General features: G+C 44.2%; 2 protein-coding genes across 2 annotated transcripts in view; one reads left to right on the top strand and one right to left on the bottom strand.

Annotated features, from left to right (window-relative positions):
• The window catches only part of Orc2 (origin recognition complex subunit 2), a 78,720-nt gene that overhangs the window by 15,952 nt on the left and 39,967 nt on the right, over nt 1-22,801 (top strand). Inside the window, exons 8-9 of the mRNA XM_084607672.1 lie at nt 12,584-12,686; nt 20,242-20,385. Coding sequence (XP_084463798.1) covers nt 12,584-12,686; nt 20,242-20,385 — 247 coding nt within the window. The remainder of the gene's footprint in view (nt 1-12,583; nt 12,687-20,241; nt 20,386-22,801) is intronic.
• On the bottom strand, nt 8,082-9,213 carry LOC146187419 (uncharacterized). The gene has a single exon (XM_084605773.1). The coding sequence runs from the start codon at nt 9,198-9,200 to the stop codon at nt 8,082-8,084; it is 1,119 nt and encodes a 372-aa protein (XP_084461899.1). The 5' UTR covers nt 9,201-9,213.

Here is a 22,801-nt window from a genome sequence, read left to right as displayed (position 1 = left end):
TCTGCGGATTATAGTCTACGACGGTAGTTATGTAGTTTTTATTCTTCAAAGTTTCCTCACTTCCATCTGTGATGAGATGCGTCGCTTTCTGCTGCTGCTTTGCGGTGCTGCAAGTTGTATACATACAAGCGGCGCTGAAAAAGCTGCTGGGTACTGCCTGCGTGTTGCTAGTCCACCATGCTCTAGTCCAAGCATCATGTCATTTTGGTTTGCTGTACGGCTGGAGGTGTAGGCATGTAGGTGCCGGTTTGTACTTTCCGTGAGGTGCATGATGTCTGGACTACGTCAGTGCTGTGATGAGTGTGCTGAGCGTGTTCATGATCGCCAATGTTCCACGTGCATGTCAGTGTTTATTCAGTGGTAAGTCCAAAAACGTCGCGTAAAGAGAGCGTCATGGGAACTTATTGACGTGCGCTGTGCAACAGTCAGACCAAAATAAGTGATTGACAATTTGTTATCAGACTGCACTACGGAGCTCAAAACTCGGAAAATACGCTGTTTCTACAAAGTACATGCCTATTGTTTTGAAGCTTCGAAAAAAATTTGAACGTCAATACATTAACCTACCGTTGCACAGAGTTGGGAATGGCATCATGTAGTTTTCGCATGTTGGAATGGACAGAAAAATAAGTGCCCAGCCCACACCGCCAAGATGCGCATTTACAGCTGAAAATATTAGCTGCCAGGCACAGCACCTTCTTTCAGCCTTTGTGCTGTTATTGAAGGCAACTTTATCATCAATAAAGGAACAAGTATGCTTTATGTGTTAATGACTAGTGCTTTTTTCAGTGTAAATTATGTTTTTTTTTTTTAGTTTTTCCTTAGTTTCTTTTGCTTTATCATGCTAGGCAAATGCAAATGGCACACATTTAAGCTTGTCAGTTCAAAGCTGAACATGAATATCTGCCATGCATGTGGCAGCTGTAATGCTGGAGAGGTTGACGTGTATAGCATGTACGTACATGCTGTGACATCTCAGCATTGCGTTCTGCTACTTGCCCCAGCGTCGTGATATTTAATCCCAGTTATGGCAGCCGCACTTTGGTAGAGGTGAAATGCAAACGCAGTTGTTTGCTGCGAGATGTCAATGCAAGGTACAAAGCCCAGGCAGTCAAATTAATCTGGAGCCCTCCATTGCAGTATCCTTCGTATATATCACTTTAGGATGTGACACCCTACATACCACTTGTAGGGTGTGCGTTTCTTTAGGTTTTGTAACCTCTCATCCATATTGTGCAACATTTGGCTAACTATAGTTCTGGAACAGTTGTTGAAGACGAAACCGTAGCATTTCTTGGTATGGTTTCCTGCTTGGAATTATTTGCTAATTGCACTTCTTTGAAGCTTGCATCAATGCTGGACAGTTGAAATAGCAGGCAGTTGAATTACAGGAATGTGTGTATCATGCATTTCAGTTCTGACAAATGGAAGGTAACAGTCCCCTCCATGCATGCACAGGTGCCCTTAGACAAATACATAATCGGCGTGTGATTGAGACATATACCAAGGGTTGACAGAAGGCCGTATGGAGCCAGTGTGGCATTCTTCATGAAGGCTAAAATAAAATTGTAGAACACCTGTTGTCCCATGCAGAAAAAAACTGCTCATTTTATGTATGATTAACTGACTATGAATAGCATCTTACTCAGACTATGATGTGATATATAATATATATATGGTTTTGCGTCCCAAAACAGCTAGGGTATGAGGGACGCAATATTTGAGGGCTCCAATATAATTTTAATCACCTGAGGTTCTTTTAAGCACTGGAATCGCACGGTGCTTGACAGCCTATAGTTTTCCCTCTATTCATCATCATCATCATTTATTTATTCTTAAAGGCCCTTAGGTTAGGGCATTACATAAGGGGGGGAACAGACGTGACATAGTACTTGGCCAGTGATATGGAGCAGAATAAGAGCAATAAATGCAAACATATAGATACATGGGATGTGATAAGATACAAAAGATACATGAAAAAAAAAAAAAAATGAAATCAACGCATCAACATAAGACACAGCGGCTCAAGAACAACCCGGAGAGATTAAAATGCACATACACACACATGAACTGTGGAACATAATTCAGTACCTGAAATACACTGTTAATAACTGCCTGAATTTGTTGGGTTCTCTTTCTGTGACAATGGAAGCGGGCAGCTCGTTCCGTATTGCAATGGTGATGGGTAGGAAAGATTTATTAAACGAGTTTGTGGAGCCGTGTATGCATTGTAAGCTTAAGGAGTTAAAAAGGTGGATGGAAGACAGAGTTTCTTAGCTGTGGTAAGTTATAGTACAATTTATGAAATAAACAAAGCTGTGACATTTTTCACCGAAAGGCCAAGGGCTGAAGATTGAAAGATGTCTTGATATTAGTTATGCTATCTCGTCTGTCATAATGGGATGTGATAAAACAAGCCACACGATTTTGGATGGCTTCTAGGTGATTGATTAGATAGGTCTCATAGGGATTCCAGATTGCCGAGGCATATTCAAATTTAGAACTAATGAAAGTTTCATAGGCGAGTTTACGGACGGAAGGGGGTGAAAAGGCGAGGGATCATCTGATAAAACCAAGCAATTTGGAAGGATCTGTACAAAATTTTTCAATATGTTCGGACCAGGTTAGTTTGTTGTTCATAATGATACCAAGATATTTGTATGATTCTGTTCCGGTGAGTGGTGTAGAATTTAATGAGTATGGATATCTGAGATTGTTATGCTTTCTTGATACATGCATGGACTTGCATTTGGGAATGTTCAGTTGCATTAACCATGTAGAACTCCAGGTTAATATGAGATTTAAGTCGCGTTGAAGCAGAAACTAGTCATTGTTAGTAGATATGCAGCGGTAAAGGACGCAATCGTCTGCAAAAAGGCGGATACAAGATGATATGGTATTGGGTAGATTGTTGATAAATATTAAAAAAAGTGTGTTTCCAGCACCGATCTCTGAGGAACACCAGAGATGACATTAGTAGTTTCCGAGCTATGGTTGCCGATAATCGTATATATTGTGAGTGATCTAGGAAAAAACAGTCAATCCATACTAAGATTACAGGGTCAATGTGAAGGCACGAGAGTTTTGCCATTAAACGCCGATGTGCAACACGATCAAAAGCTTTAGAAACGTCTAAGAAGATGACGTCAGTGTCAGTTTGGTAGAAAGAGTCTAGGTTGAAGTTAAGGTCTGTGGTGAATTGAAAAAGTTAGGACTCGCATGAATAGCCTGCTCTGAATCCATGTTGCTTTTCGTAAAAGAAAGAATTATTGTACAGGTGCGATGCTATCTGCGAGTACAAAATGTGCTCTGGCAGCTTGCATGCAATGGATGTTCATGAAATCGGTTGGTAATTAGAAGGATCAGATTGGTTGCCTGCTTTGAATACCGGGGTTACTCTGCTAGTTTTCCAATCATTTAGTATTTCACCACTTGAAATAGACTGTTAAAAAATAATTTGCAAGAAGTGGCCAGAAATTCTAACAGTTCCCTTAAGTATTTTGGCAGTTATGTTGTCTGGCCCAGGAGCGCTTGAGAACTTAATGTTGTCGATAAGTTTACTTATACCCTCGTGAGTTATGACAACTGGTGGCATTGCCTCTACTGTGGCTGGAATCAAATCTGAATCCATGGGTTCTGCAGCCGATTACTGTTATCTACTGAGCCAACAAGATGGTGTCAAGTAACAAAAAGCATGCCATTACATTTCTTTCTAGCCTGTGGAGTCCTTCACAGAACTAATGTATACATGAAAAATTAAATAGCAAAAAGACACTAGTTTTATTGCACATTGTATTCCCATTTCAGCAAACATTCACTAGAAAGAAATTTCTCACAATGTTTGCATGGAAACCATGAACATCTTACAAAAGCAAAACAATGCACTTACTGCACTCAAATCGTTAATGGGCGAGGTTGCATCTATGCTACTACACTGCACTTCTCACAAAGCCACAAGCCCCATATACTTTGGCCGATCACTTGATCAAACTAATGGAGACAGATATCGCACACGACAGTTGATCGTCTCGCAACACATCTCTGCATTCGTTGCATTTCAATTTCATGCCTTTCTGCTTAGCTTCAACTGTTGCTAGCACTGCTAGTCACCCATATTCTGTGAAATATTTTTCTTGCGCTGTTGAGATCAGCATCCTCGTTAATGATTTTCTTGGGCATTCTCGATGCTATCATTTTCACATCCTCCTCACCTGGAAGAACGAAGAAAATATTTTAAGCCTTGAGTAGACAAAAAATTAGGGAGACATCTAACCTCCACCTGTAAGGGTATGATGGGCCAGTGTTAATGGCTCTTGTCTGCAGATACCACTGCGGATTCCCGTTAATGTACACCTGTGAGCAAAAATGGTATACTCCAAGTGAACCGCAACGATTGCATTTTTTTTCAGTATAGACCAACATCGTGTTTACAAACACGGCGTCGCAGCCTACTGGAGGTGAAAAGTAGGGTTAGTGCCCATAGGAATACATGGAACCGAAATACAGTCGAACCCGGATATATCGAACTCGAAGGGGATCGCGAAATAGTTCGATATATCGATAATTCGATATACAAAAATCGGCTTGTGACGGCACTTACGATGCCAAAAGACGATACCGTATTTGTCGCGTAAGCAACCCACTCGCATAATGAATCCACCCTGCACTTTTGCACAGAGAATTTAAAAAAAAAAAAAAAGAAATTGTTAAGGCCAGCTCGCTCACATGCAAGCGATTGAGCGATCTCAGGGACGAGCGGCAGCAATGGAGTGAAAAATTTTAAACTCCTTCTCGCTGCTCGAGCCACCGCGGCAGCTCTAAACTAGGTTTCTGTGTTGCCGCGGCAGAAATCGAGAGCGTTTTCAGTTGCATGTCGATGGCGCGCATCACTCCGTTTCGGTCGTCTCATCCACAGCTCATTTCTTGGCAGCGTGCCAAGATGCTGCGCAGCGATAACGTCGGGGCGCGTTTATCTTTTGATAGCTCCTGCGGTGGCGGGGAGCGCACTAGGCAGAGTGCCCGTGACGGCTTGATTGCACATACAAGCCTGGTTCGATTTATCACGCCGCGCTTCGGGCGGGCGTCGTGATCGCAGCAGCTGACCGCATGCTTTCGTTCATTCATACATGCAAGGATAAACGCCTCCCGCAAAAAAAAAAGAGAGAAAAACCTGCCACTTCTTAACGTCCGAACAGCACAACGATAAAAAAGGATGACTTGCAAAAAGAAACCAAAAAAAAACAAAAACAAAGGGAGAGCTGCCGCTTTTTAACGTCCGCAGGCACCATAGCCATCTCAGCCGCCGCGCGCGCGCGGAGGGTTCGCAACACACGCTGGAGAAAGCGTCGACGCCTGTCTGAAAATGGGCTGAGCTGGCTTGGCGCATGCGTAGCGCATGCTGAAGGAGAGAGATAGCTTGGCAAAAGGATAGGCACACCCACGCACATGCCTTGCAAACGTCATGTGTTGGTGCGCGGAAAACGATAACTGCAGATGTGCACGCCTTTGTGGAATGGGTGCGGCGCTGCCCAGACCAGCCATCGCCGAACTGTCCCATCTCATTCCTTCCGCACGTGGCTTGAAAACCGCACGCGGCAAACGGCCAAGGGTGATGCGATCGTCTTTGGGGAAGGCACACTTTCCAGTGCGTGGTGCGGAGTTCGATATATCGAACGACCGGTGAAATTAAGTTCGATATATGACGCAGCTTTCCTATACTTTTACATGGGATTTTCAAGGGGATATTCCGTGAGTTCGATATACGCAAAATTCGATATATCCGGGTTCGATATAACCGGGTTCGACTGTATTTCTAAGCAGTTTTCTAATTCCACGGGACACCTATGATGTTCTTGTTTGGTGCAGAGTAACCGTGAGCATCCTAGAACAGATCGTGAAAGTATGAAATCTCATGACTGAGGCGAAGTATTTTTAAAACGTCGCGAAACGTATGGGGGTGCGAGTTCGGAAGGCGACCCATAGAAACACATGTAAACATAACTTAGCGCAACATTTTTCTCGTTTCCCAGAGCACCAGAAGTGGTGACCTGTCGTTAAACATTGGCCAGTGCTGTGAAGTATGCTGTGTCATTGCGGAGGCGGTCTACTTTTAAAAACCCCCGAATCCAGACACCCCCAATATGCTCATGTCGCTTAGTTTTGTTTAGACTCTGATATGCTGCCGCATGAAGTAAATTAGCTTGATAATACTGTCACTTAAGTGATACATCCTAGACAGAATTACATTTAAAAAGCAGTCGTCAAACGCCATACGACAATACGGACCAAACGAGATTCGTGCATTGCAGCAGACGACAGCGCTGCTGGCAATACCCACCGCGGCCGCCTCTAACTCCGGAGCGTCTGCTAGCGCAGGTTATGCATGGTCGTCTGCAACCGTGCGCGGTCAGTTTATCGTGCTGTGAATAGTCCCACAAGTTGTCAGACTTGCAGTACTTGCAAGGGAATGTAGTGTGCGATGCATGGCGATGTCGGGGCGTGATACAAGACGTTCACTAAAAAATGAGAAGGGTTCAACACTGCTGAACCAAGAAAACGTTGCGGCAAGTTGTGCATGGGTTTTTATAGGTCGCCCTCCCAACTCGCACCCTCATACGTTTCGTGGTGTTTTAAAGCTACTTTGCTTCGGTAATGACGTTTCATACTTTCACGATCTGTTCTAGGATGTTCATGGTTGCTCTGTGCGAAATTACGACATCATATGTGCCCTGTGAAATGAGAAAACTGCTTTGAAATCTTTCAGTTCCGTGTATTCCTATGGGCGCTAACCTTACTTTTCACCCCCAGTCGACTCAGCCTGGTGAAAGTAGCGCCACCGCATCGTGCTTACGTCACAGATCGGTGTTGGTCTATAAAAATATGTGCCACACAAAATTGCTTGCACAGGATGGCAAGTATATCAAGGAGGGTACGTAATGCATATCTCAGAAATAACTGCTTTTCTGTCGGAAAAATTTGGTGGGCAGTTTTCTCGCAGCGCGTGGGGTATACTACTTTTTTCTCACGACTATACATGCCCTTTGCTACACACTTAATCTCTAATTCCTTAATTCATGTCTCTGTTATCTCACGCATATTCATTAGCATGCAGTCATAGGCTGCCGTGTTATGTGAAAGACAACTTGATGTAGACCTCTGTAAACCTTGTGTTAACCTAACTGTACAAATGTACCTACATGGCTAGGAGTAACCTTTCTTACTCGGAGCTGAAACGTCCCAGAGCATATTTCAAAATGTAACCTTGTAAGCTCGAGTTAGCAGCTCCTGCCATGTCGTGTGGCCTCGTGACGTTTGGCTCGTGGCACTTTTGGCTTGTGCACAGGGTCTGTCTGTTAGTCATGCTGGTTAACATGCATGAAAAATACATTTTTGCACAAACATTGGTGGCAAGTGATCAAGTGGTGCACTGGATATTCTGAAATGTATACCTATATGCATGCAAGGGCAGCATCATCACAAAACATGATCAAGAGTTCTGTCAGTGCCTGTAGTTACATGGCACCCCATTAAGGGGGGATGAGGGGATCGGAGCAAACTTTTTATTTTTTGACTTAGAGGGATGAAATTTGGCAGGCTGGCTTGAAATAGCATCAAACAGAAAGGTATAAAGTTTCAAAATGATAGCTTCAGTATTTTTTATTTTACCATTGTTTATATGTTGGTAAAATGTTGCTTGCTCGTGGAAAGCCTAGCATGACAGCAAAATGGGCTATGGGTCTGTAAATGTTCTTAATAGTTACTAAGAAGTGCGGCCTAGGTCAACATTCTCCTTAAAATTTTTTAAGCTTTTCTGCTCTTTTCCTAAATGACTTATTATAGATCTTCTCTTTATGTTTAGAAGGTATCATGCTCTAATTACTGTGTAATAAAAAAAATGGTGAGCCTAAATAGCAAATCTGAGACTGTCTTGATGTAAAGCACATATCAGCAATTACAACAAGACAAACGGGATAAAAATCCATTCACCCATTGCGATGCTGCGCTTTCCACAAGCAAGGTGGTAAGTTCAAAACGAAGTTTTCAGAAAACAAGCTTGAAAGTTCCAAACTGGCACACACTGTCTAAAATGCTCCTGCACTGTAAAATTTCATATCTCTGGCAGCAGGCAATTTCTTAGACCTTTGTCCTTTCAAAAGATGGGCTTTGTGGGCCTTCTTAATGCGCTGAGAGTCTTTCTCGGCGGCCCGCTGAAGAGAAAGGGCTCCAGGGCACAGGCCCAATCTTGTGCACAGGTTTGAATATGCTCTCAGATTGCCTGAGTTGTACTTCAAAATCGCCTCGTGCACTGCTGTTTCCACAGCGAACAGTGAGGCATGCTGGTCTTTTGATAATAGTGACCAAATCACTGAATGGAGGCTCTCAGCCGCATTTTGAGTTTTGCCTCCCCTGCACCGGGCCAGCAACTGAGGGTCTGAGAGGCGCTGGTACACTGGCAGAAGTGCTTCAGCGACCTTCGGTGACAACTTGTACTTGTGAGGGGGTGGTGGTTGTCCTTCTGCCTCTGCTGATCGATGTTTGCACCAGCTAAGGGGGCCAGGGGGACACAGCTCATGATGGGGCTCACCATCCGTCGACGTCACATGATAATAGGTCGACATTACTGCCCTTTGCATTTCTTCAACTTCTGAGTGGTTCCGCAGAGCGAGGCCATAGTAGTCAGTCAGTTTTTTCATCAGTTGCTGTGTCAGGCCCCCCTTTCCACCTAGTGGCTCTCCTTTTTTAGCCTTGCTGACCAGGGAGCGAAGTGCAGCACCCATCCGTATTTTCACGTGATTTATGCAGTCCTCTTTGGAGAGCTGCACAAAACCATAAACTTCTTCGTCACACAGAGTGCGGAACATGCGGCTGTCCCCATCACAGAATATGTTTGTGTACCGGAGATCATTCTTGCTCAAAGAGCGCCTGAACAGCTGCAGTGCAGCCTCCACCTCCATTCGTCCAGAATTCACATCAGTGTTTTTCTGGCACTGGTGCTGTTGCTTCCACTCAGCATAAGTGGGGTCACTTTCAGCTGGCTGTCTGCTGCATCCAAGGCAGAAGTTCGAGAGAACCACACAGTCTAACACAAGCCCTGTATGAAACTCAATTACACAGCCTACGCCAGTGTGAGAACTGTGGCCACGTGTCAGCCACGTGCCATCGTACACGACTGTAATATTCCTTGAAAAGGTAGTTTCCATTTCTGTGTACACCTTTCTCACTGCCTCTACAGCATCTGCAAAGATGTTGTTTGCAGCTGCTTCTGCAGCAGGCTTGAAAGATTTTTTTAGATGCTCTTCATATGTTTTGTGGTGTAATCCTCTATGTGAAACATTCATGGTGGCCCAGAAGTCATTGAGAGCAGTTGGTCCTTTACCAATGCTCTTTATCGCTTGAATTGATCTGATGTTGATATCAAAGGCTCTAGAACCACTCTGCCTTTGTGAAGACCATTCAGATTGGAGGGCACCACAGGAAATACACGAAAGTACCATCTTCGCCCTAATTTAGTTTCCCGATGCACTGTTAGGCCAGGCTGGTGACATATTGGGCAAAGCATGGAACTAATCAGCGAGTTCAAGGCTGCTACTTGCACAAGCATAAATTCCTCTTCTGGAGGTGCGGAAATGGTATCTTCTCTTGAGTCAGTCAGTGCAAACTTGCGCTCCGTAGCTGAAACCACGCGAAGCGATTCGCAAACACTCGATGCTTGCACCTTTGCCGTTTCCGCAGACACAAATCGTGTTCTGAGGTGAGCTTGAATAGTGCGACGTTCACTGGGTGAATATTCGTCACTGCGATGATCGGCCACCGGCGAGTCCGTGGAAGCGAGCGTGCACCCGCGATCGCCGTAACTCGTCGATGGCTCGGCCGCCGGCGCGTCTGCGAAAGCGAGCGCGCGCCCGCGAACACCGTAACTCGTCGATGGCATAGGATTGCCTTCACTCGCGGTTGTCGGCTGTGGACACATTTTGGAGTTGAAAAACACATCGTGGAAACGTGTCTCCACTGCTCTGCAGTCAGGCAGTGATGACTGTTGCAAGACCACTTTGCTCGACGAGTTCGTGCCGGGACGCTCGCATACGGTGACATTCACTGGCGTGTCGATCCTCACTGGCGAATTAACGTTGCGCCCACGGCTCAACGGCGAGAAATCGTGGCCCGTCTCACCTTCGCTGGCTGGTGCCTCACCCGACGAACTTGCAGTGGCACGTCCGTGCACGGCGAGACACACGTGCGGCGACGCTCACTGGCATGTCGATCATCGCTGGTGAAGTAACATTGCACCCGTGCCTCGACAGCGCAGCACGCTGTTGGTTGTTCTCACAATCGCTGGCTGGTGCCCGACTCGGCATGAGATCGCACAGCACATTGGGAGAGAGATCGCGTAGCACGCTGGGCGCGTACTCCGCCGATTCCGAACGGACGCTCGGCTCGGTAGAACCACCTGTTGATGATCGCCGCTTCTTCCTTGCTGTAACAGGCTTGCGTTTTCGCTTCCCATAAGCATGCTTTGTCCGGAACTTCTTTTCGAACGTTCGCTGATCCATTGCACGTGGTCGAAGACTCGAAACGCAAGAAAAAGAATTTGCTTTCCAGCGGCGAACAAAGCAGACGCTCCTTGCGCTGGCTGCCATTATTGCCGCGGCATCAGACAATGAGGAGGCGCCTAGCAACACGTCGCGGCGCAGAGCCAATCGGGGCGCGGTATTCATTGGCTGCTTCGTGCTGCCGTCCTGCGGATATTCCTTTTTTGTGCGCTTGCTAGCTGGCGGAGAAGGAAGGGAGGGGTTGGGACAAAGAGCTGAAGAGTCGGGCTTTCCAACGATGCCAAAATGGCGGCGCTCCGTGGCGGGAAAGTCAAGCAGTTATGCCCTGAACTTGGCTGCTTTTTCGCAGTTTGGGAAGAATATCTTGACGCCGGCACCGATAAATATATTTATTTAGACTACTTAGAGTTTGTTTTTTGGTGATCATATTTCAGGACAACATAGAAATAATGTTGTAGATTCCGAAAAGCACACTTTTCAAAAATCGATTTTTTCCGCGATTTTCGCGATCTGATCCCCGCATCCCCCCTTAGAGGACCACCTCAGGCAGCGGTTGTTACAAGACCTATTCTAACAGCGTGCTGACAGCATTCCTCTGAGCGATGGACATATATATGCATACCTTAGATAGCTCATTATTGTGAGTCTCATTTATTTCTATGACTTCCAAGAAGTTCCTTTCGTCAGAAGCCCTACACTTTATGAACGCGGGACAGCTGTCTTGAAAGGTGCTGAAGAGAGATAACCAGGTTACCTAGCCGCAATGGTAAATTACAGAGGGTGAATATACTGCATAAAGATTAAGAAGCTTGTACTAAGAAATTTGAGAGTGAAATTGCAGAATGTTTGGAACATTGAGATAAACAGCTAACTACACTTTGTCAAACCTGTCATCGAGGAATGGAAATCATGCAGTCATCAAAAACACATCATGGAGGACATTTTAGATAATCTTTGCAAAACACGCACCCACACCTGACACAGAGCTTCATAGCTATGAAAGAGGACTAACCAATAGGCAAAGAGGGGAGGTGAGCTAGCAGTAAACCATATCTTACTTTCATAACTTTCATATGCACCAGACGCGAGAAATTAAGAGGAAAACATACAAATTCACCGCATCCGATCTTTTCTCCTTAAAAAAGGTTTTCTTTATGAAGTTGATGGCAAATGTAAGACTTATTAAGCTTGCAGACAAAATAACTATTATTTGCTCTCGTCAAGAGTAGGCACTATTTTTCATTGCGGATGCGGAGAGCGCAAACAAGAGCTGTAGCATTGGCAATGTTGCACTTGATGTATGAAACGGAGTATAGTACGCTTTTATGTTTGAACGTGCCTGTGACTGTGCACACATGCATGTGCACTCGTAACCAAAATTTATGGAAGGCAGTATCGGCGAAAGAAATATTTAATTTTGGCACCACCATTTCAGTTTACATCCTGGAATATATGTATATAGTATATGTGCTTCCTAATTTTGTATTGTTTGAAAATTCGCTTTATTGAAGTTATGATTTTTGGTGTCAGGTGTTTATAAGCAGATCAGTGCATTTGTGTTTCTTTATTTTTTTTTTTATGCTTACCGGGTATAGGAAACCAAGTGCCAGAAGAAGCAGGCCTTTGTTTCAGTAAAGGTTTACATGATAGTTTATACTGCTGACGCAGCTCTTCTGTTGAAAACCCAGAACTGAAAAAAAAACGTGTTGGAAAAAGTACAAAAATCAGTGAATAAATTTGTCACCTTCAGGGTTTGAACCCGTGTCCTCTGCATGACAGGCGAGCACGTAATGCATAGGCCACGAAGGGTGGCAGTACCAAGCATGTTAGAGGGGTGCCTAGTGAACGCGTTGTGGCAACTAGGACTTACGAACATGTGTTTGAGATGTGTGTTGATATTACAGTAATAACAGTTCTGAAAAATTAAATGACTAAAGCAAGAGAAATTTTTTAAAATTCACGGAATGAAAAGGCAGGGTTAAAGGCACCATCGCGTCTACTGTTAAGGTGAAGCATCCTCTTTCTCTCTCTAGATCCTCAGCAGCGTTCTCCAGTGCATCCCGAGTAGTGAGTCAACTTTGTCACCACTTGGGCAGACCCAGGTGGATCATATTGTTGAACATTTCTCTAAAGAGGGTAAGTCAGGTTTTCTTGTCTTTGCCAATTATACCTTCCTGGGCATGAAATATTTCTTTTTATGTTCTAATTTAAAGTACGCATTTCAGTTTTTTTCTCTGCAAACTTTAGTTTTTGCAGTAAAAAACTTGAACCTCCGCGAACTGAGGGCGAAGTGTCTGCACTGCATTATACCATTAGAGAAAGCTGCTCCACAATGCACCTGTGCTGCATACTATATATGAAACCATGTCATCCATATAGGGAAGTTTTTTTGCCGAGCTCTACAGAGTTCCCAAAGTGACCTTTGCCACCGGACTTACTAGCCATGGAGAAAAAGTCACAAGGTAAAGCGCACAACAGTCACATAAACTGAGCCATGATTTCACAAATGAAAAGTGCTTTGGGTGCGAAATGAACCGGTTGCACAATGTTGCCATTTTATGCTATTTTTATTTCTCCTTAACTAACTGGCTGATTATATTTGTTGATTATATTTATATTGGTTGATTAGTATCAGCATTTTAAATATTGGCTCATACCCCAAGTGTGATACACAAAGCTATAGAACATTATCAGAAACTTTTTATTATTTCCTACACAATACATCTCAACGTTTATAGAAAAAAGTATCGATAAACGTTGAATACACTTCGCATTGTCCTTTTGTCTACATTCCTAAGAAAGGTCATTGATTATGAAAGAAAAACTGGCAGGGCTCATCTCTGTTAAAATGATTGTAGTGTGAAAGATTTAATCGTATTACTTGTTTTAACTCGGTGGTGTAATTCCTCTTTTACGCAATACTTCCCTGGTACAAACTTTCCTTGGCTATGGGCCAGGTGCGCTGCAGTGTCAGCTGTACATATTGTGCCATCTGGGAGCATCAACTGGTGGAGGCTTAATCGTGGCTTCTGCAATCAGCTCTAGTGCAATGGTGGGCTGAGGCCATGGGTTTAGCCCTACTTGTGACACCATCTGGGAGCTGCCGTGTCAAATGGCAGAACTTTAATCCTACTTAAACCTGGTTGTAATAAGCCAAATCATTTGCCACGTTGGCTTAATGATGAAGACTTTCGGCTATTGAACCGGAGTACCAGGTTTCGAACCCAACTGGTCCAAATCCGCTCTGATGGTATTTACTTTTTTTTTTTTTTAGTGTGAGATCATAGTAAAAGAGGTCACTGTCAGTCAGTGGTCAATCATAGGGTCAACGACTCTTTCTGTTGGGCAGCAGACTCAAAATATTTGTTGGGGAGACTCATGTGTTGAAGCTGCTATACCAGACTTAGTTTCACTTACCCATGCGAGCTCACTTGGTTGACTTAGTGAGCCAATCAGAGCGACCACATGAACAAGATCGGACAAGATTCTTGGTTGGTGGAGGGGAACTTGTGAGTGCTTTTGCATGAAGACCATATGACAGGGTAGTTGCTCACTGCTGTTCTCAAGTATGCAGTGCATGAACAAGGCTGGCTGCAGCATAACTATAGTCACAGGGAAGCTGCAGGGTGTTATGCTGGTCCTAGTTATTTGGGCCTGTGGTTTTTGGCACAAGCTGTAGGTGTGGAGAGGATGCTGAAGGTGTGGAGAGGAAAAACAAAGGATGCTGAAAGAGTTGAATGGAGGAGGAAAGAAGAGCCGGGCAAATAGGTACAGCACCGGGCAGCTGAAAACATCAAGTAGTGCCGAGCCAGCAGTGAAAATGGCCCTTCTCATGTCATATTAGCCATTTTACCATTTTTCTGTTGCTCTCACTGACGTTTGTAACAGCAGCAGCTTAAAAAAAAAAAAAAAAATGAAACTGCTAATTATATGATTCTACAAAAAATACATAAATTAGTGATTTTTTCCAAACTTCTGACTAAGTAGGTGAGTATATAAAGTAGACATTTTTTTCATAATTCTTAGAAACTAGGGGCTTATCTGGGCTAGAGAAGTCGCTTGCTTTCAGATGTGCTGCTGCAGTCGTGTGTCATTAGTTCTGACTCGCATATCCTAAATGTTTGATTTGTTTCCATCAACATCGTATATAGTTAGGGGAGCTCATACTCTATTAATTCTGCTTAGTTTGACACATTCCTTTGAACCCTATAAGTTTGGATTTAAGAGATTCAACTGTACCCAAAGGCTGCTGTGAGAATTGGCAGCCTAAGTTGTACCCAGGTGACAGACAACAGAACCTGTTTTGGCCTACATCAGGGGACATCCCACTTCTGCTCTGTGAAGTATGTGCAGAGTCCGCAAAACGGATGGGGCAAGAAATTCCATAGCATTTTTTTCAGGCAGTGGACCTTTGGATGTCGTTTTAGAGAGTTTACTCGGGTGAAAGTCTGCACACGTCCCTAATATGCTTATACCTACGGGAAAAAATTTCAGCCAAGTTTTGGTGCACATATTTTCAAATGAATTAAGAATGCTTGTGTGACAAATGATGCGACGAACTGCAGGACAATAATAAGGCAGATGTGTGTGTGGAACGGCGTGAAGAAAACAAGGGAGAGGGGGGGCTTTTTGGGGTCAGAACATTTCCAGAAATTTTCTGAGCACTGTATCTCATTCCCCTCCTGGCTTCCTTACGGCCTATTTGCCGCCCCTTTTTTTATAGACAGGAGGCGTACAACACTCCCTGAAAAATATTTCTGCTTGTGCCAGTGGTGTTGATCGTCTGTATCTTTGTACCTGGGATTAGAGTGGAGTGCATGCATTGTCAGTGCTTCACTTCAATGAGGTTTGTCCACAGATCACTCACACCTGTTTGCTAGACAAATTCAGTATTGCATTTCATTATTGCCCAAATGTAAGACCATCTCGTCATTGTACAAAATAATTTTTACAAAAGCGTAAGAAAAAAAAAAGCGACTGTACAGTAAACCCTCGTTAACATGAACTCGCATATCTTGAAAAATCGGTCAAGTTGAAAATTTTCCACGCCGCGCTTTCACCTCCCATAGGTGCTATTTATTAGCTCCCATTTATCTCGAAGCATCTTTCGGGCGTAATGTGGATATCTCGAAATTTTGACCAGAAAGACCGAAGGCAAAAGTCACTACCGAAAGGTAATAGGGGCTCCGAGTGAGCGCTTTGTTCTTATACTAAGTGCCGAACGCAGTCACGTTCGAAGAGCGAATACAAAATTCTTGCGGATGCAGCCGTTTTTCACCTTATGAGCAGTCACGTGAGCGCTGATCGCACGCGGGGGCTGATGAGTCTTATAGGGTGTGGTTCAGTCAGCTGCCCTTCGCACGTGCATACCGTCGAGCGATTTAGTGATTGTGTGGTTCTGTTTCGTAGCGCCATGCGCTTGAAGCATTGATTTTTGTTGTGTATGTGGTGACCGCAACAAAGTTGAATGCAGCGGCGGCGACCAACGGCTTATGCGACGTGTTTAGCAGCTTGAGGACGCTTTTGTTGGGCCGAATGCCAACGCGAAGCGGGCAAGCATTACACAGTTCTGCCTTCAAAAATTATGAAGTTGAGTTTTTCCTGAGAATTTTTTTCCGTGTATTACAAAAGTTACCTTTGTGCAGTGGTGTGTCGACGGGCGTGACGGGCCAAGGGCCACCAAAGCATTTTCGCTCGTCGCTGTCATGCTCAAGTTCTGGGTTTGTAGAAAATTTCGCCTATCGCCCAGCATCAGCTCGCTAGGCAGCCAATCGCAGAAGGCTTTGGGCTACTCAATGTCAGTCTGTTTTTTTTTTTTTTTTTGTATGAGCGAAGTTGGTTTTCCTAGTCCGGTTTGAGCGAAGAACCTGCAGATGCTCACTTCGTCTGATCTGTGCATATATGACATATATGAGCACATCGAGACAATTCAGTAAAAGCTTGGTAGGGTAGTAAAGGAAAATAAAAAGGCTAGTGTGGCTAGATATTGTTAATTTTCGAAAGGAGCAAGAGGAAGTCTCTGCTTGCATCGCAGTGTAGTAGCACACCACTGAGCTGTGACCTTTTTTTTTTTTACACGTGATGCGTTACAAAACAATTCATCACTGTTTTGCCGTACATCATGCTATTTAGTGTTAGAAACAGGATATAGCGTAATTGTACTCCCCCTGACCTAACGACGAGGCGGCGGTAACAAAGCAACGCTGAAACGCGCCTCTGTCGCAGAGTTCCGTCGCTCTGTGCGGTGTGCACCAGCAGCAACGACAGGCATTGGCGGCGGCGGCGCCCGGCTGATCGCCAGAGATTGCCACCAGAAATTTTTTCCATTTTGTTTAACTCGAAACTCCGCTTATCTCGAAATTTTTCCCGGATTTTACAACTTCGAGGTAACGAGAGTTTACTGTAGTTAGTCAGGGTGTCTAGCAACCAGGAAAACCGGGAATAGAGGCTTTACAAAAGTTAGCGCCATCTAGTGAGAGAAACAAACTGTGTGTGGCGGCCATGTTTTGTTCAGTCCGCTCACGCCTCCCATCGAGTACGCTGTCAACGTGCACCTTCGTAGAACCCGTGCATGCACCGAAAGGTGCATTGGAATACTCACAAGCGATTGTTTCATTTTTTAACATCACAGCAGTTGCTGTTAGCTCCAAGCTCTATTCGGAATGATGCCAGCATGTTGTTGTGTGCCCTTCTGCAGCCAGCGCACCGTTGTAGACGCGCACGACGGAATCAAGGTATACGCGTGTATGCGACCGTTCGTTTGCATTCCTAATCGGCTTTACAAGGGTCACTTGCATCATGTAAAGCATTACTGCACGTCCCTCTGACTGGGAGCTGGCTCACCGAATGTGCTATCGCCTAAAACAGTAAGGTTATTTGCGCGCTACGGAGCCTTGTGAACTAGAAGGATAAGCTTATGCTGCGATGGAAGACACGGGAGAAGGAGCAATGCATGTATAATGAATGCTATTGTGCAAATACGTTCTTTGAAACATTTTGTACGTAGGTTGCATTGTGTATTGGATTTAAGACACGGGCATGATTACCGAAACTACTTTTCACAGTCGTACGAAATGGTAGTGCCTGGTGCAGAGAGCAATACGGTTGTCTAGTGCGCCCGAGGTGCGTGTTTCACGTTGCAAAAGCAAGCGGTGCCAAACCCGCCACGCCTAGAAAAGCAGGAAAAATGACATCCCACTAGTGTGTTGTAAAATGCTCACGTGCAGCCCGTTTCGACCGGTCCACGTCCAGAGCGCGCAGTTCAGGTTTTATACCTGCCAGCGCGGCCGATAAAATAATGAAGCGTGCGCTTCACTTTTGTGTGTTTTTTCGAGTCACCCGATGGTTCGCTAATTCACAGCTACCTGAAATTCACTGGAATTTTTAAATAGGTCGATTTCTTGCTTATTCCCTTTGTCAGAAAGTAAACATTTGAAGCCGTAATCTCATATGAAAGCGCTGACATTAAAAGCTTCGAGGAACTCGGCTGAAACGAAAAGAAATTTGACAAGTCAACTCACATTACTGTGAAGTGTTTGTGCTTTGTGCAACTGGCTGTGTTCATAAAATCAGATTTATATTATATCGTATCGTTATAGAAAAATTAGGGGGTCACTTAAGCTCTGCCGTTAAAGGTATAACGCGATAGTGTCTCTCTCTCACACACTCACACATGATGCTTTCTTTCTTCACGTGTTATATTTTAGCTCTTTTATTTATTTATTTTATTTACCAAATACTGCAGGCCCTAACTGGGCCCTAGCAGGAGGGGTGAAATGACTACAATGCAGTGAGATATGAATTCATCAAAAGTAACATACTACACACAAGTGTAGTATGTTATATGTATGTTATGTATGTTATGTATGTTATGTTATATTTCTATCATTTCTTTATTTATTTTTATTTTATTTGACATTTTATATTTTTATACACCAATACGCATGCGTCAGCAACAATCGGCTTTCCATTTAAGCAATTTGACACTTTTGAACGTATTCTTCAATTATTTGAATTAATCAATTACACATTCTAAATTTTCTTCCTTAGCATCACCAAGCATTGGTTTTTCATTCTGACACCTTTAAACCCTTACTTTTCAATTTTTCCTTTTTTCATTTCTTTATTTCATCAGTTGATTAATTAATTACAAATATTTTATTAACTCATCATCGCCTATCACACACCAATAAAGATTCAATCACTGGAAGCACAAATTACCATGGCACTTTTTTTTTTTATGCAGTTCCTGATTATTTTCGAGACTAATGCCAACTACTGCATCGACGGCATGGGAAGGAAAGTGCTAAGCGCCAGTCCAACTGACGTCAAATTACGCAAGATCCTTTTATCATAAAATAAAATACATCCTCGCCCATTTCACCAACCAAGTATCTTCCAGTGGGATGAGTGACGGTGATTGCGCAAACCAAGCAAACAAACTCGCGATGATCTCTCATAGGCGTTTAAGTAAACAGCAAAGGTGCACGGACAACAAAATCCACATTACAGAACTCTGGAAACTGTACCTGGATAGGGATGACGCTGCGGAATGCTGAGGGGCCCATGCACGACTCGTATAGCAATTTGTAACTGCGCTCGGCAGCGCGGCCGGTGGGCCCCGCCACGTCTCGGCTGTCAAAATACGCTTCTAGGCGTAGCTAACAGAAACCGCCAGGGACCGAATAGAGGTCCAAGCACAGCACACTAGGTTAAAACGTGAAAAGTGCGAGCAGAACGGCGAGCGCTGACACACGGACACGAAGCGAACGGATGGAGCGAACAAAATATGGCGGCCAGCGCGTGATCAGCGTGCCGCTCATGGTTGCCAGGCATACTTTTGTAAACCCTCTATTGTCAGGGAAATTTTGTGCACTGGGAAAAATCAGTGAAATGTTGGGGAAACCACCAAAAATTTCGCAAAGTCATGGAAAATCGCACAATATATTCTGCAGTGCACTCTTTTTTTATGTGTTGTCTTGCCAGCGCACGGCCGCAAGGCAAGGCGCGATATATTACTTCGACGCCAGTGCATGGTTAAGCTGCCACAATAGAAGAACCAATACGCATAGGAGGTGCGTATTCAATAATATATGTGGAAGAACTGTGTGAGAGTAGTACGCGACAAAAAACAGGAATAAATGTGCCGGCAGCAGCCAGCGCGAAAGTGATCAGCAAGCTGTGCTGCCAAGCCGTGCGCGCAGCCGTATTGGATTGGATTGGGCGGTTCGTGTGCTTTGAGGCTGGCATCAGTGCACTTTTAATTTTCAATAATCTTTTGACGTTCTTAACGGCCATTAACACTAATGACAGCCTTTTCACTATTGTAAATTGCAGGATATGATTAATAAATAGCTTTTTGTCGGAAGTCATTCGTTTATGCTCATTATCGTCAGCAGCTACAGTCTTGAGCCTATCCACTCATCAGGGAATTTTTAATCAGAGATAACCTGGAAAAGTCAGGGATTTTGAAAATAGTGGTTTGCTAGACACCCTGTTAGTGTACTGTGAGCATATTATAGAGCTGTGGGTTCAGTCTGTCCTGATCTGTCGCCTGCCTTGTGAATGCTGTCGTTGGCTTAGCTGTGCATGGTCAAGCCCATGTGGCCGGTCCGCAGCCCGGTCCTGGTGTACTTCTTGTAAGGGAGCGACATAGTTTGGATGAGTGATTTCTTTTTGTTCTGGCCTCTAGATGCTGAGGACATTTTCATCCTGATCAACAACATTGATGGTCTGAACCTGCGAAGCGCCAAAGCCCAAGAGGTGCTTGCGACACTCTCAACAGCACGCCACATCCACATGGTTGCTTCGGTAGACCACATCAATGCTGCACTGTGTAAGGTTTCTACCTATAAATCCTCGTTCATATCATATCCTCCTAATACTATTGACGCTTTTCACCAATGTTTGCTTGGGCTGAAAGGGGCCCAAGTATAGCAGAATTCGGATAATTGGAATGCCAGAAAGTGCAAGACATTAAATGCTTGGCTCATCTAAGTCCACTAAGGGTGTTTAAAATACACAATACTGCAAAATGTACTTTCAAAAACGATACTTAGTAAGACTTCCATCTTCTAGTAGATTCCGCTGGCAGTATCTACTGTTGATGTTTAAATGTGTCAAACTATAGCATTGAAGTGATAATGCCCATGCGTGCGAGTGTGTAGACAAATTTTAAGCATTTGTGGTGGTGCGAAAGCAACAAATTTTTCATAACATGCTGTGCCGCTACTGGCATTGCAACATTTTGACACTCGGCCAAGTTTTCCGGACAAATCATTGCAATTTGGCACGCTGCCAATGGTGACTTATTGCAGCAGGTGGTCTGTGCTTCAAACAACACCGAAAACTGAGGAATGAGCTGGAAACTGTAGCTGTAAAAGAAAAAAAAGTTACAACCGATTTGCGCAATTAATCATGTGTGAAGTAAGTGCGCTAACCTTGCTTTGCCAGGTTAAGCTAAATCGGATGGACTCGTTTTGTCCATGGCAGCACTCTGACAAGACATGCGGCTCGACAGCCTTTGCCGCCTCTCTTATGCCATGTGGGATGTGAATGCCAATGCACAGTTCATAGCTACAGATTACAGCGCGGCTGGCTCAAGGTAATTGGGAGAGAACGAGCCAGACAAGAAAACATTGCCAAGATATGCGGGGGTTTCAGAGTTCGCACTCTAAAAAAAGAGAGGAGAGAAACAAGTGATGCCTTAGTCAGCATCCAAAACAGCATGCAGCTGACCTACACTATCGCCACAAGCTGATGGCAAAGCTCAGATAACAAAATAACCTAGCAGAAGCCTGGAACAAGACAAAAAGCTTGAATAAACTGAAATCGTGCTATTGATTAAGCAGCTTTGGAATACATTGAGCAAATAACTGGCCATCCAACACTTCGAAATATAGTATTTGAATTAACCAAAAGTTTTAATTATCTGTGTTGAATTACTGCAAGTATGTTAATGTTTTGAATTGTGTAGTAGATTTTATTTATTTCAATTCACTTTTTTTCTTTAGCTGTGTACGCCTGGTTTTTTTTAGGGGAGGCACGAGAAATAAATAGACAATTCAGTCGAAATTGTTTATTCCTCAATTAATATATTTTCTCATAACCGTCAGGTGTTTTATCCGTATCAGGACAAAAAATTGTAGCAAAATGAGCTGTGGAATGGTCAGTTTTAAAATAATGTTTTCTGATTTGTGGTGATTGGAAAGTGCAAGTGAATCATCTAGCCTGTCACCAAGGCTGCAGGTTTGCAACAACAGGGTGTGTCCATTCACTATGGAGAGGAATGATCACAGGGTCAGAGCTTCCATTGGTTCCCAGTGGGGCATTTCTGTGACCAAGGTAGACAGTGCAAATGTTGATTTTCTTGTCTTTCACTTGTGCAAATGCTCTAACTCACCCCTGTGGCATTAGGCAGTAGAATTATTCTGTTTGTCACGCATGACACCAGTAAAGCTAATAATTTCACAATAGAGTAAAAGCTCAATATAATTTGATTTTTCGGATAATGCAAACTACACTGCTTGGTCCAGCCAAGCTTCATAGAGGTCTGTGTACAAAAAAAAAAGGCCGTTAATCCCAACGCGAATCGGTTCTGCTACGGATATTTGGAACTACGCAGCACATGGCCAAAGAAACGCCCCCGCGATAAGGCGGCATAGTTAAGAGGCTGCGTCGTTAATTCAGAAATACGGGTCAGTATTTCCGTCGACGCAACCCCAGCCGACGCCCATGAATGGCTATGGCATCGGACGGGCGCTACAGATCTCACACCGGTTAGGTTAGGCCGTATCCGGTTACAATTGCATGATACCTTAAGCGATCGCCAAAATAGCACTCCCCAAACCTAAACTACATGTTGAGCAGTTGACCGCGCACCTCTGACGTGCGTGCAATGGCAAATGTAACGAAACACATACGGCCTCTTTCCGCATTACCTTAATAGTCCGACTACGTAGTTTAAGTTTCATTTTTATGAACACCGCACTGCTGTCCGTGCCAGCCCGCGGCAGTGGCGCTCATTGGCCATGCACCAGCCAGCTAACCAATCGCAGTTATGTGGCGTTTCGGATAGTAATTTTTTATGCGCTTCTGTCGCGGTTCTTGCTCCTAAAATGTGCGGTGGTCAAGTTACGTTCAGCGCGTTGTGGTGCAGTGAAGGAAGGGACACTCCCGCAACCTTGCACCGCACCATGAAAGATGAGAAGATTAGTGCCTGTGAAGAGTCAAGGGTAGACCACTTGCCAAGT

Source organism: Amblyomma maculatum, chromosome 6 (assembly GCF_055883805.1).
Source record: "Amblyomma maculatum isolate TAMU_Amacu chromosome 6, ASM5588380v1, whole genome shotgun sequence".
Taxonomy (NCBI): Eukaryota; Metazoa; Arthropoda; class Arachnida; order Ixodida; family Ixodidae; genus Amblyomma; species Amblyomma maculatum.
The sequence above is the reverse complement of the archived record's forward strand: the minus strand, read 5'-3'. Positions and strand labels throughout refer to the sequence as shown.

What these genes read in the sequence shown, in the direction of transcription:
- LOC146187419 (XM_084605773.1), bottom strand. Translation starts at nt 9,200, where the DNA reads ATGGAAACTACCTTTTCAAGGAATATTACAGTCGTGTACGATGGCACG.